Source organism: Lepisma saccharinum, chromosome 1 (assembly GCF_977018435.1).
Source record: "Lepisma saccharinum chromosome 1, izLepSacc3.1, whole genome shotgun sequence".
In the NCBI taxonomy this organism is placed as follows: Eukaryota; Metazoa; Arthropoda; class Insecta; order Zygentoma; family Lepismatidae; genus Lepisma; species Lepisma saccharinum.
Window position 1 is genome coordinate 68,850,501 of NC_139229.1, and position 16,515 is coordinate 68,867,015.

At 39.1% G+C, this 16,515-nt stretch overlaps 1 protein-coding gene across 1 annotated transcript in view; it reads left to right on the top strand.

Annotated features, from left to right (window-relative positions):
• The window catches only part of Tnpo (transportin 1), a 76,059-nt gene that overhangs the window by 42,744 nt on the left and 16,800 nt on the right, over window positions 1-16,515 (top strand). Inside the window, exons 12-15 of the mRNA XM_083132635.1 lie at window positions 2,976-3,137; window positions 3,531-3,638; window positions 12,892-13,138; window positions 13,841-13,939. Of these exons, the coding sequence (XP_082988761.1) occupies window positions 2,976-3,137; window positions 3,531-3,638; window positions 12,892-13,138; window positions 13,841-13,939 (616 nt within the window). The remainder of the gene's footprint in view (window positions 1-2,975; window positions 3,138-3,530; window positions 3,639-12,891; window positions 13,139-13,840; window positions 13,940-16,515) is intronic.

Below are 16,515 nucleotides of genomic sequence, written 5' to 3' on the forward strand. Positions count from 1 at the left end.
GTTCTAGTCCTGGTCGAACCTGCATTTTTCGCTGAAAATCTACATAGTACATCTCCTGTGTGTGCCTAATTTAATAAAGGTACATTCAAGTTTTGAGGTCCTCTCAATTTTTTTATGCAAAAGTTCATGCATCAGAAATCTGAAATTACTGACATGTCAGTGTACTCTACCTGTAGACAGATACATTTTTCACATACACTGCGAATCCTTTGCCGGAGGGTTGAAAAATGAAGCATCCATGTTCCATATATTGTAACAATAATGAAAGGAAGCCTCCATTCATGTTTCCATTGAGGGCCTTCCCGATGGCACAGTGGTTGCGTTGCTGCCTTGTAATCAAGAGGTCCCGGGTTTGATACCAAACAGAGGCACATAGTTGTTCGGATCCCACTGTAGGTCCAGTCCCGATTAGCCTTACTATGCATAAAGTGCACTTAAAACACCAACTCAAATTGTGCTTCCATCGTGTCTCACAATCACAATAGTCATGCTCATTTCCATGTTCACAGCCTTCTTTTGTCAGTCAGCATTTGTGGCATCAATCTGGAAGAAACTTTCCATATTTTGAGTTCTTCACCAGGATGGTGTGCAACAGAAATGCCTACTTTCGAGGTGATGTCTTCCACAGTCGATCGGCAGTCTCCCATAACTACTTCTTCCAGCACAATCATATTGTTTAGAACGGCTGGTGCATGCCTTTGGTTCCTTCTTACATGATGTTTGGTCATGCACAAACTCGCATGTTTATTATTATTCCTTCTCACGTGTTTCACACAAGTGGTGATGCAAGTCAACCCAACGAGTGTCATCCCACGTAAGTGGAGAAAACAGATGAAAAGATGCTGTTTTTGAAGCCTGGACATTGATATCTTTAGAATTTAAAATGTTTCCAATGCTAGCCAATGCCATGAGCCTTGTATGAACCAGACAATTACTCTGGCAAACAACTTAAGTGCCAACTGCTACACAGGAACACGTTCAAGCAGTGCCATGACTAGAGACCTGATTTTAAAGGGAAAAAATTTACTTTCAAAAGGACAAAAAAAAAAAGGGAAAAATTATTGCCAAAAGAAGGAAATGAAAAAGGACTATAGTTCATTTTTTGTACTCCACTAAAAATATTGTTTTAAATGAAAGTACAACATATGCATTTAGTGGCCAAAATAATGGAAACACGTGTGGAAGTCAGAACATCATGTATTAATGCCCATGGATACCCATTTAATACAGTTCCCGCCTCACTGTTTTGCATGACAGTGGGGTGTTTAGGTGCTGATTATGTTCTGTAGTCACTTTGGCAGCCGTTGTTTTCTTCTGTGGTGTCACAATACACTTCAAGCTCCAGCGGTCCCTCTCCTGCAGCTTCGTCTTTCGACCACTATTGTGCTTAGCAGACCCTGTTTTATCGTGCACTGTGTATGCGGTCATGACTTTCGAGACCGTGCCTCGTGTTACATCGCATAACGTCACTGTTTTGCTCACAGATGCTCCAGTGAGGCGGGCACCAACAATTCGACCTGTTTCAAACTCCCGTCAGGTCGGACATACTGGTCACTCACCACACCTGCACAATGTCCACTACCACACTGCCTCACTCTACTGTCAGTGCACAATCCATACTACCTGCAACAAACAAGAGAAGGTTGATTTCCGCCTCGCTAAGTGTTACCAGGCACATTGAAATGTGTCCCACTCCTGACTCGTGTTTCCATTATGTTGTCCAATACCTGTACCACTCCTATATAAAAAGGGGATACATTAAATTTCTTGCATTTTACTGTACTTCATGTGAAATTTAATGTATTCATTTTTATATATGAATGTGTTGTGCTTTCATTTAAAATAATATTTTTAATGGAGTGCAAAAATAAACTAAGTCCTTGAAACAGCTTACCACATTCCATAGCTTGCTGCCACTTTTACCTGGCTTCACCATTTCACTGACTCTCGATATACTGTTGTCAGTCACACAGTGAAATTAAACTATTCTAAAGAACTTCACAATAAAAGTTTTAAATCTAGCAGATAAGTACACTTCCAACTCAACAGGTGTGTGTCTCTCAATGCATTTGTTACTGTTTAAGCCCAGATCGCATTGTTGCAAATATTGCTGCAACGTGTTCCCAACACTCGTGGAGTGGAGGGAAGGTGAGGTAGAAGACACTCGTTCTTTCTTTCCTTCCTCTAAGCTGCACCAAATGACTGTTGAATGTTTTGTTTATGGGAAATACAGTTGAATGGCTTATTGCAGAAAGGGACCTGAGTCACATTTTTGAGGTATCGGAGTCAGAACTTTTTCATCTCCTCTGTCTCTAGCAGCATACTGCAGGAGGGCGCATTGAGGGTTGCAAAATTAACTATTCATTATGCTAAAAATTTGAGCCAACAACAGCACATTTCTTTCTTACATTCTCAATATTATACGATTTTTCTTGTTTTTCTCAGAATTGTGCAAAAGTGACTCAGGTCCCTTTCTGCAATAAGCCATTCAGTTGTACAAAATATTTGGTTTCTTGTCAGTAAAGGGACCAAGGAAGATGTTTTTTTCAAAAGGGGGGGAAAAGGGAATGTAGGCTGAAAAACTTAGTCAATAAAGGGACGAGAAAGGAAAATGTATTTAATAAAGGATATAAAAGGGAAATCAAATGCACAGAGTGAGCCAAATTTAAAAAATGTGGAAAGTCATGTTGAAAAGAATTTGATGATTCACTGTGAAAATGTATTATGCAATACTAAAACAAACAGGCTTGGTGCTGAAATTAGTTCTAGTTAAGTATTATGCAAACTTCTTGCAGTTTACATGTAAATATTGTTCAATTGTAGGTACATCTGTGTGATGTGCATATGCAGTTTTCCTCACCGTGGAGCAAACGGTCCTGCATGTACATTTTTCTTCAACTTTTCTGTAGTTTTTATATTGCTACTTACATGTATTGTGGATTCATAGATTACATATGTGACATGTTTCTTTACAGCACAAAAATCTGTTGATTTTGTATGATGCCATAGGAACTCTAGCTGACTCAGTAGGACACCATCTCAACAAACCTGATTATATCAATCTGTTGATGCCACCACTCATACAGAAATGGAATATTCTGAAGGATGAAGACAAAGATCTGTTTCCATTGTTGGAGGTAATTGTTCAGACTTTAATTTTTGGAAATTTGTATATTTTCCTACTACTGATTCTTATTGTTGGTAAATAATGGCTTTGTTGTAACCAAAGTAACATTAACCTGACTTGTATCAGAGATTTGTGGAATGGACAAAGCAGTTTTTTAGTTAATCTTTACGTACAGTGTAAAATTATGAAGAATGAGATTCATACCCAGAATCTACAATTTGGGGAACTATAACTTAAGATTTATAGGTCAACCAGAGTTTCAATCTATGTCTTTCGCATTCCATGACAATCCCCTGCCACTGAGGTACCAAGAATTACTGTCAAAGTGTGTTTTCTTTAAATAGGTTACAAACAGTGTTTTATGATTTTTCAGGATTAATTAGTGTATCTTATTCTTTCGCAGTGCCTGTCCAGCGTAGCTACTGCATTGCAGTCTGGGTTTTTGCCATATTGTGAACCTGTATATAGACGATGTGTTTCACTGGTAGAGCAGACTCTCAATCAGCATATTGTAAGTATTCATCTTGAGAGGAATAAATATATAAGACGTAAGCAAGTTACTAAAGATATATCCACAAAACTTACTTGTAAATATTATATTGTAGATTGGTGCGTATCACTCACTATTAAATGGAATAAACAACGTTAAATTATATAAAGTTGAATTTAACACTACTTACACGAGTGAGTATGAAGCTTTTTTGGAACAATGTTTCAGGATCCTACTGCCCCCTTCATCAGGTTCGTAAATATTTTCCAAAGCACTGAACATAGTGCCACGTTAAAAAGTGTTAAAAAAGGATTAGGTTGAGTGTAGGGTTGAAAACACTTAACACTTTCCCTGACACATTCCTAATTAAAAAACTCCACATATTAAAAATCTCATGAGACAAACCACCTATTTTGATTAAAACCACTTAAAAACGCGAACACTTGAAATCGATAAAACCCCACGTCAGTTGCAAGGCCAGCACTGGTGAACAACACCAATCTGATATGAGGTGAAAGCTGCTTCCCCTCCTATTCAGTCCCCCTTCCCCTCCTATTACGTCATCATTCTAACGTAAATTCTAGTTCCTCTCCGGCCGCTCAGATGACCTCCGGAGTAACATGAAAGCCGATCTTAGGTTCAGTTTTCATTGCCTTATCCTATTTTTTGAAAAGTCTAACCCACCCTTTTTGCAAGTTGCCATCATCCCTGTTAGTACTCCTTCCTATACAAATATTCGCAGCTTCATAAACATTTCTACCTAATTTATTCTCATTTATCTCGAGTTCCCAAGTGGATGGTGGCAGAGGCCACCAAAATTAATAGAACATTTACAAGTAAGTTTCGCAGATATATCTTTAGTAACTCGCTTACGTCTTACATTGTAAGTATTGTTTGTACTGATTTCATATATGAGGTGCATTCAAGTTCTAAGGTCTCCTAATTTATTTTGAAAAATATACTCACCTCATTTCTCAACATCATCCCTGTCTATACGTACACATTTTCCACAATGCTGACGTCACGATAGCATGGTCTCTGCAAACGCTTTTTTAAAAGTCTTTTTTATATACTGAATAATCGCAAGAGGGGAACGGCAGGAAAATATGAGACCACGGAGACTGTCCTTGAAGTTGAAAAGAGCCAAAAATTGCTATGTGCGAGGTCAGGTGAGTATGGATGGAGCATGTGATTCACTTCAAATTTGTTTTCCATGAAGAGCATCTGAACAATTACCATGCGATGAGGAGGTGCGTTGTTCTGATGAAAGAACATATATGCAGCCATTTCCGGTAGTTTTTTTCGCAATGCTGGAAGCAACTTAGTTCTCAAATCAGTTCCATAGATTGTACCCATCATTGTGGTACCATTAGGATAGCAATACATGAGTATAACGCCTTTGCTGTCCAAAGAAATCCCTTTTCTCAGCAATGGAGTAATTGGCGTCTGGGTCGTGGGCAAGGCTCCTTTGGTTTGTTTTCATACGACGTTCGACATTCCTGGAACTATCTGGCCCACGAACGCACATTTTTCACGTCCGTGACACCCCCACAGCATGTCTCAGTCAATTTAAGATGAATATCGATGGGTGTTACTCCACGCAGGTGAAGAAAATGGATAATAACACGCTGTTCTTTCGATGTAAATGATGTCATTCCCAGTATCAAAAACATGTCAGTCTTTAGATAACGCCACTAGCTTCCTATGGGCCGTATCGTGCTGTCATCTGGCCTCATCAAGCTTCAAGAATGGATGCTTCTTCTCAAACAACTCTCACGTTTATAACTGCTTCTATTAATGAAGAAAGAAATAGGAGACCTTAGAACTTGAATGTACCTCGTAATTATTGTTTATGTCCATTTTATGCTCAACCTAATTGGAACTCTGAACTACTGTCCACCACCAGGAATCAAACCAAGAAATCCTTGATTACAAGGCACAAAATATTTCCATAATTATTGTCAGTCTTCCGTTATGTTAAATTTTATCGATACTCCATGCAGTATGGTATTTAACTTCAAGGTACAAGGCTTCATTCTTGGAGGGGGATATGAGATATAGTTCCTTATTGTCAGTTCAGCAGGGATTTCGGAGGAGTATGATCAGATAGAATTGTATTCAGTGTTTTTATCATATTCAGATAGCTTGTTCTTCACATAATCAAGGCTGTGGTGATGGGCTTGCTCAGTTGAGGAATGCACATGAATTTCTGGTAAACTTAGAAACAATAGTAATAGCTTTGTAGGTCAAAATTCTTATCGAATTTCATAGATTGTTTGAAGGCTTTTTTGTGCAGGCTGAAAAACGTTGGAGTAACTTTGTGTATTTAGTACATTTAACATTAGGCTGGAAAACTTTGAATGAAAGTATACTACTGCATATCTGTTTTTCTATAAATGAATCTGTCCCGTTCCATAGAATACTAATAACTCTTTCTCATACCTAAATTATAATGCTATATGTGAAAATATCAGTGTGTTAGAATGGCAAAGAAGTCATCTTTGCTTCATGATTTTGGTACAGAAATGGTAGAAACTATACTTACCACTATTGATCCATTCGTGTTGAACTCTGCTCACATCATATTTGTTTAAATTTATGTAGGTGCCATAAATTATATTACTTAACCCTCGAGATTTGTAACTTAGGTTGATTGGGCATAACCCCAAAAGAAAAGTGAAATGAATTATCTTGCAGGCATGCTAGATCCCACTTCTCTATGTTTCAGCAATGTCCTTCCCACATCATTGTGACACAGATTCTATTCCTGGAACCACAGTTAGAAGAATTTCCTCCCACCTTTCTTGTTGGTCCATTCCACTGTACGTACCACTTCTTGCATAAGTTTCTACCCTGAAGTACCGTCCTGTTTTCACGCTGACCGACTGTTTGACTAATATAGTAGTAGTGTCATATTTGTTTTAAAATACAGTCAACTCTCAATACGACCTTTCACAGTTCCAAGGAAAAGGGTCGTTATTTCGAAGGGGTCATTATTGGAATTTGCACCAATTTTCAGCGTAAACTGAGCTCAAACTGTCACAAAGATTCCTAGGAGACGGTAACACCATATATCCTGGTAGTTATACAACCTGTTATTCACAGGACGTGTGTTGTGAGAAGGAAAATAGAACAGGAAAACGTTTTCACAAAAAAGGATTTAAAATAATGTTCCTTTCTTTCAATTGAGCACAGTCATTGCTCTTCCAGGAAATTCTTACAATTCTAGTTCATGAGAAACCCGTTTGCAGTGAGACCTATGGAAAGGAAAACAATCTCTCGGTTATTGCAAGCGAAACTCAAAGAATCTTGACACTAGTCACACTGGCGCCAGCAAAAGTCGGGAGAAAATCGGGCAGAATGAATGTTGGATTTTATACGGGTCTACTGGAGCATAGTCTGTTACAAAATTAACTGGTAAGATAAGATATCTCTGGAGAAACAACACAACCTTTCTAGGCACGAGACAAAAAAAAAAGCGTAAATTTTGTTCTGGTTCGGCTGTGTAAAATACATTGTAAGAAAAGTCACGTTTTCTATGCTTCAACCAACTTCATAGTCACATCCCTCCTCCATTCAAGGGAGCAGTCCAAACTCCTTCCTTGACTTGCATTGTAATCCAGCCTGAAAAAGGAAACGCACAACTTGCTATCTGTTTTCACTCAATGTGTATTCTAGGATGCATTAAAGAGCGTCGCAGTCGATATAATCATTCGGGTTTTTGAATTGGATTTCACTTTACACTGTATACAGTATTTAGTCCCGTTTAGCCCATCAGCCTAAAATGAACACAAAACGAGCTTTATGAAAACTGCGCATTTTCAGATATCAAAATGGGAGATCATTAATCAACATTGCTCTCACATTAATTCGACAATTTAATGTGTATTTAGGAGTATTCTCGATGTCAAACATCCGCTCCTCCAAACGTTTTTCCCTTGAATAATATTAATTTAAATTGGTCTCGGTGCCCATTCTTACATTGAGCACTCCTTTCCCCCCACATGAATGGTTCTGAAGAAAAGCAGATATTATATTGTGTGCATTTCCTTCCAACATGCTCTGAGTGTTGAGGAAGTTTATTCTGGTGTCAGATGCAAAATAAAATTTACAATTTTGCTTATCAGAAGGGGGCAGAACATGAAGTTATTTTAACTCTTGTTTTTCTTTCTGGAGATCGAATTTAGTTATCTTCAAATCAAAACAGCTTTGTGAGATTCAAAACTGACTTTTTGCTTCATGCTGGATGAGTCATTGATGTTATCAGCAAGGGACAGCTTTGCAGATGCTAGACAAAACACAGGCGTGAGCTGCAGGGTAAAAACAAGGAGACCGGCTGGAAGTTCGAGCAACAGATGGTCGAAGAGAAAATCCTTAACATTTTAAGATAACGCAACTGTGGAAAACAGAATTTTTATCAGCAGTGTGAAGAAGAAAGAAATAACCCTTGCTTTACGTTTTACTATGCAACAGACAATAAATAATACGGGCAATATTTCCTATGCAGTAAATAGCATTAAAAAATGAAAATAGGGCTTGAATTCTCCAATTATCATATTGCCTCTGACATTGCCGTGCACACCAGTGGCGGAGAATAAACTGGGAAGCGGGGGGGGGGGGGGGGTCACTTTTTTTCTTCTTGTCCTATGGTTTTTGTTCGTTTTGAAGAATGTGTCCAGAACTGGTTGCCCCATTTTAGACTTCAAAGGAAAGGAAGAGGGGTCCACTTCCACCTTCGCCTGTAATAACCCCCCCCCCTTTTTACACGTTTGCTGAGAGGAAAAGGGAGAGAAGTCACTCAGGCAACGGAACACTTTTTTGGCAAATATTACGACATCGGCACAGTTAGGAAACCGTATGAAGAGGGAAACTGGAGTTCTGATGCACGTAAGATCGAAGTAAACTTTTGCGGAAGCTTGGATGACAAATCATTAACCTTTAGTCCCCGCCGTTCCATATGTGGAACAAAAAAAGTATGTCCCTGTCAGCCACGGTTGCATATATGGAACAAACAGCTTTAGATACAATTATCGAGGGTTTGCCACATTTATATTTGTATATTGAGGTTGAAACACTGACAGTTCGGTTCGGGAACATGTGTATACGAAAATTCCAAATCCCCCCCTCCTTTCTCGGAATATGTCACGTGTTTGGGCTCACACTTGACAGACACGATGAATGCTTGGTATTTACGATGTTCAACGCTGTGATTTACTACTGATGAGGCACACATTCTTCTTTGTGTTTAGACCTGGTGATCCAGCCGAAAGTAGTAGTGGGGGGGGGGGAGTCACAAAAAAATTGCCCAACACAAGTTCAACACAGCTCAGGGGGCGCACAATCGGAAAGCACAAAACACGGTCTTTCACAGCCACTGCTCTGAACGTCTATGGCGAGGCCTTTCCTAAAGAGAGGAGGGGAGGGAGCCTTTGCAATCCTTTGTTTTGTCTATACTTCTGGATACTCTCATGACTCTGGCTTCTGGCCTCGGGCTGTCGTCAGGCTTCATTGCATTTCTAACATAGAGGCGACAGAAAGCTGACGCCTCTGTCCGAGTTATAACAATTTTATGAATAATATGCAAATTGGCTAAAATTCGCTGTTTTGAGGAAAAAAACAGAGTTTTACGTTTTGCCTTATTATTCAAATTGTATTGTACCCACGAACATGAATCAAGTTTCATTCTGTTGCGAAAGGTCCATTCTTTGAAGAAAGGAAAAAAAAAAAAAAAAAAAAAAAGCAAAAGTTCCGGTTTTTCCCCAAAGTAACTGGAGAAGAGGGGGCAAACTCCACATTTTATGTTTTTTTCATTGAAATTAGGGGATGCAGCCCCTGCCCGTAACCCCCATCCCCCACGGTTGGGGCATCCAAATTTTACATGGTTGCATGCACCGATGTATTACCTGCAAAACAAAAGTTATACGAAGTAGATTGGTCCCATAGTGCCAGAGTTATTACGATTTTTCTCCATTATGTATACGAATTCAAATTTCGCATCCAAAGCCTCGGCGACACTGGGCTTACTTTTGTCAGACTGCGCGGCGTACTAAAGGTTAAGCGGGTTGGCGATCTTTAGTTGGCCTGTGTGGCTTTGATTATCTCTAACAGTTTCCCTTTTTTATGAAGTGTTACAGGGAACAAGGAACACGTTTTGAATGAAATCAGTTACCGGAAGTTGTCGGCTACAAGTCCAAGACTTGCTCACTCACGGGAACCTGCTGAACTCTAGGTCAGAGCTGGACAGATAGTCCAGACTCCAAGCACCACGCATCTGTATTTTGGAACATTCCTGTGATCTTATGTCTAATTTCTCAAGGTGTTGTATTTATCGATGAAAGAGCTTGACCTGCCATACACATAGACAAAGTCTGCAAGTCCAGCACAGTCATTTTGGGCTGCTCCCCCCCCTCCCCTTTCCAGTTGTCAGCAGCTCCTAGGACACGGAAACAAGTAAGTCAAGGTTGATTTAAAATAACATCCAAGCACATTTGATCTTCTCTTTTCGAGTATCCAAGAGCAAGTGAAATCACAATGGCAAAACAAGCTTAGTACGTTGGGTAGCAGCCGTCGGGGGCAGGGTAACATTGGCACACTTGGGGGAGAGGAGGGTAGAGGTCAAGTGCTATTATATGTCACTCAAGCTTGGTGTGGTGGTGTCTATTTTTAGATCAGACCCACTCGCGAGCGGTAGAGTGCTCGTGAAGGGAATGAGTGCGAATAAAACTAGTGCAAAGAACATTTTTTGGCCGATTTCCTTCAATTGTTTTACAAATTTTTCACGGTTCCCGGCAAAGGCTCGGTACTTCGAGAGGGTCATTATATCCGGGGTCGTAGAATTGAGAGTTGACTGTATGTGTATTTTTATTGGCAGGATGTAGTATCACGTGATTTTTTTTCATCCCTAATTTCCATGCTATATGAAAAATCTTGACATTCAGAACCTTTCTTTTTTTATTCTTTTCTGTGTATTGCTAATCTGAAACAATTCCATTCCAGATATGCCTTTTTTTTTTCTTCAAAAAGTTGAGTATGACCATTATGTGAAACTTTATTACTAGTACTTAAAAATTACTTTATTACTAAGGAACGGATTTTAAGGTGCAGCAAATTTCCAAAAAATATAGCTGTTTTGATGCAGTTATACATCGTTTGAGATGTATTTTAGGACATGAAATAAAGTAAAATGAACACACTTTGTTCCCCTTTTTGTGAAATTGGCTCATTGATCCCCTTTTTACCTCCTCTTTGATCTTTCAGCACCTTTTTCCTTCCTTTTTTTTCATACTTTGATTACGAAATTTGACAGAAAAATAAATGACTTTCACTCTTCTTGAGCAGCTACATTTTGTAGAGCATAACAAGAGCTACAAAATAGTATAATGTCATTGCAATCTCAATAGTTAACAAGATAATGTAGCAAAACCTGTAACAAACTTCAACAACAGAAATCTATTCGGCAGAACACCAGTTCTGCCTGACCCTGTGGCCGAGTGGTTAGCACATCGTGCTGCGACGCCATGGGTCCCGGGTTCGAATCCCGGTCGGGCTTGGTTGTTTGTGAATGTCCATTCATCAATTTCTTCACTCATCCCCATCTTCGCAAATTAGCCAAGAGGCACAAAATGCGAAATAAACTAAACTAAATCAATCAATCAAGAACACCAGTTCTCTAGGCGTTGTCTGTGTGCATTGTATATAGAAGGCAAAGAAAAAGAGAGCATTGAATAAAGTCATTTTATCAGCACTTTTTTTTTTGTTGCACCTTTATGTAAACATTTTCAGAATTTTTTTTTTCCCCCTTTCCGACCGTAATGTTGCACCTTCAAACCCTTTCCCTATTTATTACTAAACTATTTTTGGTGTAAGATTACGATGCACAGAATACTCATGAATATATGTTAAAATTCAATAGTCATTTCTTTGTGACAGTTTAACGAACATTTTTCCAGTCTGAAAAAAGTTAACACATTAGTTGTTATTGATTCGTGCATTATAGTCGAAATATTGCACTTGAGAAAGTTTACTACAATGTTGTGAAGTATGATGCACAGAATACTCATGAATATATGTTAAAATTCAGTAGTCCAAATTGAGGCACGTCATTTCTTTGTGACAGTTTAACTAACATGTTTCCAGTCTGAAAAAAAAGTTAACACATTAGTAGTTGTTATTGATTCGTACATTATAGTCAAAATATTACACTTGAGAAAGTTTACTACAATGTTGTGAAGTACGGACTTCTAATTTTCTGTGACTGGAGATTGTACACTGTTATCATTGGTTTCGTTATCTGATGTGCCGATGTGAGTAATACATGATGAAAGGTTATCACGGTTTTGATCTGTGATGATTATGCAGTGAAATATGATATTCTTGTGTATGGTTGTCAGCCAGCTAGTGTGAAAAATGTAGGTGCTTCAGGAACAGCCGGTAGAACAGAAAACAAAATACTTATACCCTGGGCCACGCATAGCATCAGAGAAGTTGAGGAAATAAGAGTGGGCAGAGCGAAGCGATACATGCTGCTGTGCAGGCTGGTAACTGCAGTTGCTTTCCCCACTCCACGTTATCCAGTATCTCTCACATGTTCATTGGTGAAGCCATCTCGCATCACTACTTGAGCAGAGGCTTGTTTTCGTTTGCCTGCTCCAGAGATACTGGGACAGGGTATAAGCACCACCTCTCCAGGGATAGTGTTTTATTAATACACTGGAATCAAGTATGTACTATCTGTGAAACCTATTATCAGTGCTTCTATTAATTTCTGTGGCCGCTATCCCCATCCACTTGTCAACTTGTGATATTGATTCCTGTACAGTGGACTCTCTGTAATTCGAACTTGGATAATTCGTTGTACTAGGTAATTCAAACAGAAATTTATTCCTTTTTAAACCTTCTTTATGTAAAAGAAAAAGTAAATTGCTCCCCTGAGCTTTGCACCATGCCATGAAGGTTAGGGTCCTGACCTAATGTTTTTGTTAATTCGAATTTTGGATAATTCAGACTTTTTCGTGTCCTCTTGAAGTTCGAATTAAAAAGAGCCCACGATATATTAATTTACTGTTGCATTTTTCATTCACTGAAACTATGTTTATGGAAGAGGTGTTTCTTAGGATATCAACCAGGTGATTTCTGGATAGGCATCCAAGCTCTCAAGAGCTAACATAACTCCCCATCTTCAGGATGACCTGTTTGACATCCTGAGAAAACGTCATCAACATTCGCTGCCAGGAAAGCTTGCAAGAATTATTAATGTTTTATGTTTCTTTCATAGGCTAATACCCAAAGCCCAGAACAGTTTGATGCTCCAGATAAAGACTTTATGATTGTGGCCCTTGATCTCCTGTCTGGGCTGGCTGAAGGGTTAGATGGCCACATAGAGAAGCTGGTTGTCAATTCCAATATCATGCAACTTCTGTATCAGTGCATGCAGGACCCTATGCCTGAAGTACGGCAGAGTTCGTTTGCCCTGCTGGGTGACTTGACAAAGGCATGCTTTCAGCATGTTCTGCCTTGTATATGTAAGTTCAAGATATTTCTGGAATTACCATTTGTTAATATATTGACTAATTATGTGCAAATTAGATATGGGAGGGGTTAATCGGTACTCTATCGGTACCAGCCAATAATGTAGGCATATTGGTGTATCGGTTAAATTACAAATTCGATATATCTATAGATATCTTACAATTTAGTGCAATATTCCGCCATTTTGTTATAATTTTTTTTGGCACAAATGATCTCCCTTCTGTACTTTTTTTTGTAAGTTAATGTTTAAATATGCAGTTTCTTTTGCATTGCAAAAGCTTGGTTCATCTTGTAACATACAGTTATTAAGGAAATCAATGAACCATTTGGAATTTTATATCAGATTGGTAAAATAGGTACTGGTATGAATGAAAAATCTTTTTTTTAATATACAAGGTTTTGTCCTAATACAATTAATGTTAATTTGCAGAAAGTTTGTTGTTATCATTGTTTTTTATAGTAAACATTGTCATTACATATCAGTGAGATCAAAAGACGGGGAATTTTGAAGATACATAAAAATCTTGGGGGAAATCAAGTGTGTGTGTGTACTTGCCAGGATTTGAGATTGAAAATAAATTCCACTTTCTTCTTGAACAAACTTCTGGATGGGAGATATTCTGTATGAAATGTTTTTATATTTAATTTTTTTTCATATATGTAAAAGAATTAATTCATTATCCTTTTATTTGCAGCTGATTTTGTACCAATTCTTGGGCAGAATCTAAATCCTGAATTCATATCAGTGTGCAACAATGCAACTTGGGCTATTGGAGAAATATCTATCAAATTAGGTAAGATAAAAGGAGTGTATCTTGCACATATGTGGCAGTATTTATTTGCATACATAAATTGATCACAAAACTTACATAACAAGTTTTCATTTTAGGGACACTTTGAAGAGATAAAATGTGATTTAGGATCAAAAAATGTACAGGAACACCTTGTTAATCAAACAAATGTCAACTTTGAATTAAACAACTTCGAGTTATCCAAACTTTTCAAGTTGTCATCTGTTTTTCAATTGGAAATAGATTACTGAGGTCTGTTTGCCCTTCCCCTCCACAAAAACACAAGTGGAAAATTGACGAGACTCGATCACCATTCGCTTCTTTGCCCACACATTTACTGAATCCTTCCTAGTTGACGGGAATGAAAGGGGGGAGGACTTGTTTGTAAAAACTTTTCCTTCTTGTTTGCAACGTTGAAAATGGAAAAAATTAAGGATTTGCCATACCGGATAACAACTGCACTTTTTCTTCAGTGGAAATTCGTTTAGATTCCTGATTCGCTGTACCAGGTGTGCCGGTTAATAATTCTTAATTGATCCGTAAGAAAACAAGTGTATCTGGGGAGAAAGGTAACAAATGCTTTATTCAAAGTATGCGGCATCGCTAGCTATACATTGTGCCCATCTGTCCGTCAAATTGTAGATGCCCTTCCAGAAAAATCGTTCACATTTTAAGGTGATCCAGTCAGCAAGCCATTGTTCAACATCTTCGTAATTGTTGAAGTGTTGCTGGGAAAGTGAGTAAGACATCAATGAAAACAAGTGGTAGTCTGAAGGGGCTAAGTCTGGTGAGTATGGCAGGTGGGGCAAGAATTCCCAGCCAAGTGCAGAAATGGTGTGTCGGATGCCTTTCGCTGTTTTTTGAATGAGTCGTTGTCGTGCTGCAAAATCACTTTTCCGTGTCCTGTCGCCCAATCTGGGCACTTTTCAATCAATGCATGGATCAAATTGATGAGTTGTTGACAATAGCAAACGGCATCACTGTTTCACCTGGTTTCAGAAGCTCATGGTACACCACACCCTTCTGATCCCACCAAATTAACAGCATTGTCTTCCTTCCGAAGCGGTTTGGTTTTGCGGTCGATATGGAAGGTTGTCCTGGGTCAACCCATGACTTTTTGCATTTTGGGGTCTCGAAGTAGATCCATTTTTCGTCCCCAGTCACTATCCGATGCAAGAAAGACTTTCTTTCATGCCGAGAGAGCTTTTCACTTTTCCATTTGTCTGTCGTTCAGAGGATGTGGGACCCATTTTCCTGCGTTCTGGATCTTTCCCATGGCATGAAGACGATCAGATATGGTTTGGCGACCAACATTTAACTTCTCTGCCAGTTGTTGTTGCGTTTGTGTATCGTCTTCCTCCAACAGTGCTTGCAATTCGGAGTCTTGGAATTTTTTCGGGTGGGCCGGGCGATCTTTGTCTTTCAAGTAGAAATCACTACTTTTGAATCGTCGAAACCAACGCACACACGCATCTTGCGTTAGGACATTGTCACCGTACGTTTCCACAAGGATACGATGGGTTTCACTCGCGTTTTTCTTTTGATTGAACAAGAAAAGCATGACGTGCCGCACATGCTCCTTATTTGGTTTGAAGGTCAACATGTTTCCCACACAAACCCAATATCATGATCACTTGCATTCGGTTGCACATCCATGGCATTTTGACAGGTACTGTCCTGTAAACACACTGACGTAACAGTTGAGACTGTGCACAAACCAATTGTGTGGGGGGAGGGGGGAGCAAGGTTGGGATAAATGATTCTTCTACATGAGGCAGAGAATGTTTTCTCTATGCATATTGCGTGACTCGTATGTTGTAAAGTGATGGGGCCAGGAAAAATGACCAAATAAACTAGGGGTGTGGCAATATCTTCTGGGAGCAGCCAAATTTAGTGCACATCTAAACGTCAGTAAAATGCGTATTTGGGCCAAAAGAACAAGAGGCTGCCCAGCGTTGTGCTTATCACATCACCTTCAAATTGGCAAAAAAGGGAAGAATATGTGGGGTAAAGGCTGCCAAAGCATGGTGCTGATCACACCATCTCCCACATATCCCCTCTCTCTCCCCTTCCCCCTTTTTTTTGTGGGCATGGTGCAAAGTGCATGGGAAATTTTACCTTCACCTTTTCCTCATTTGCAAGGGGGGGGGGCTCCTATGGTATCATCACTAGTAGTGTTGGGCGATATATCGCAATATTGAAAAAATATCGTCTGGGCGATATCAAGTAGATGATATCTCGTCACCATATTTTAGTGATATACCGGGTGTCCCAGAAGTCTTTCCCTGATTACAAACTTCATTCATATCCGCTATATGTAAGGTAGAGATATGAAAGTGGCTCTAAAATGTTGAAAAACTAATCAAGGTTTTTTGTTCCAGGTTTCAGTAACGTGGCTGTAGTGTAGCGGTGACAGTGCCCAGGAAACCGGAAATGTTCACAAATCAGGAAAAAGTTGTGTGTCCCCTGGTATCATTAGGCAACAAAGCCTGTACAATTTGCACTTTGTATGCACGAAAATATTAACGTTTGTGTAAGATATCACAAAGATAACTTTTTGGCTGATGTTTTATGTTGTT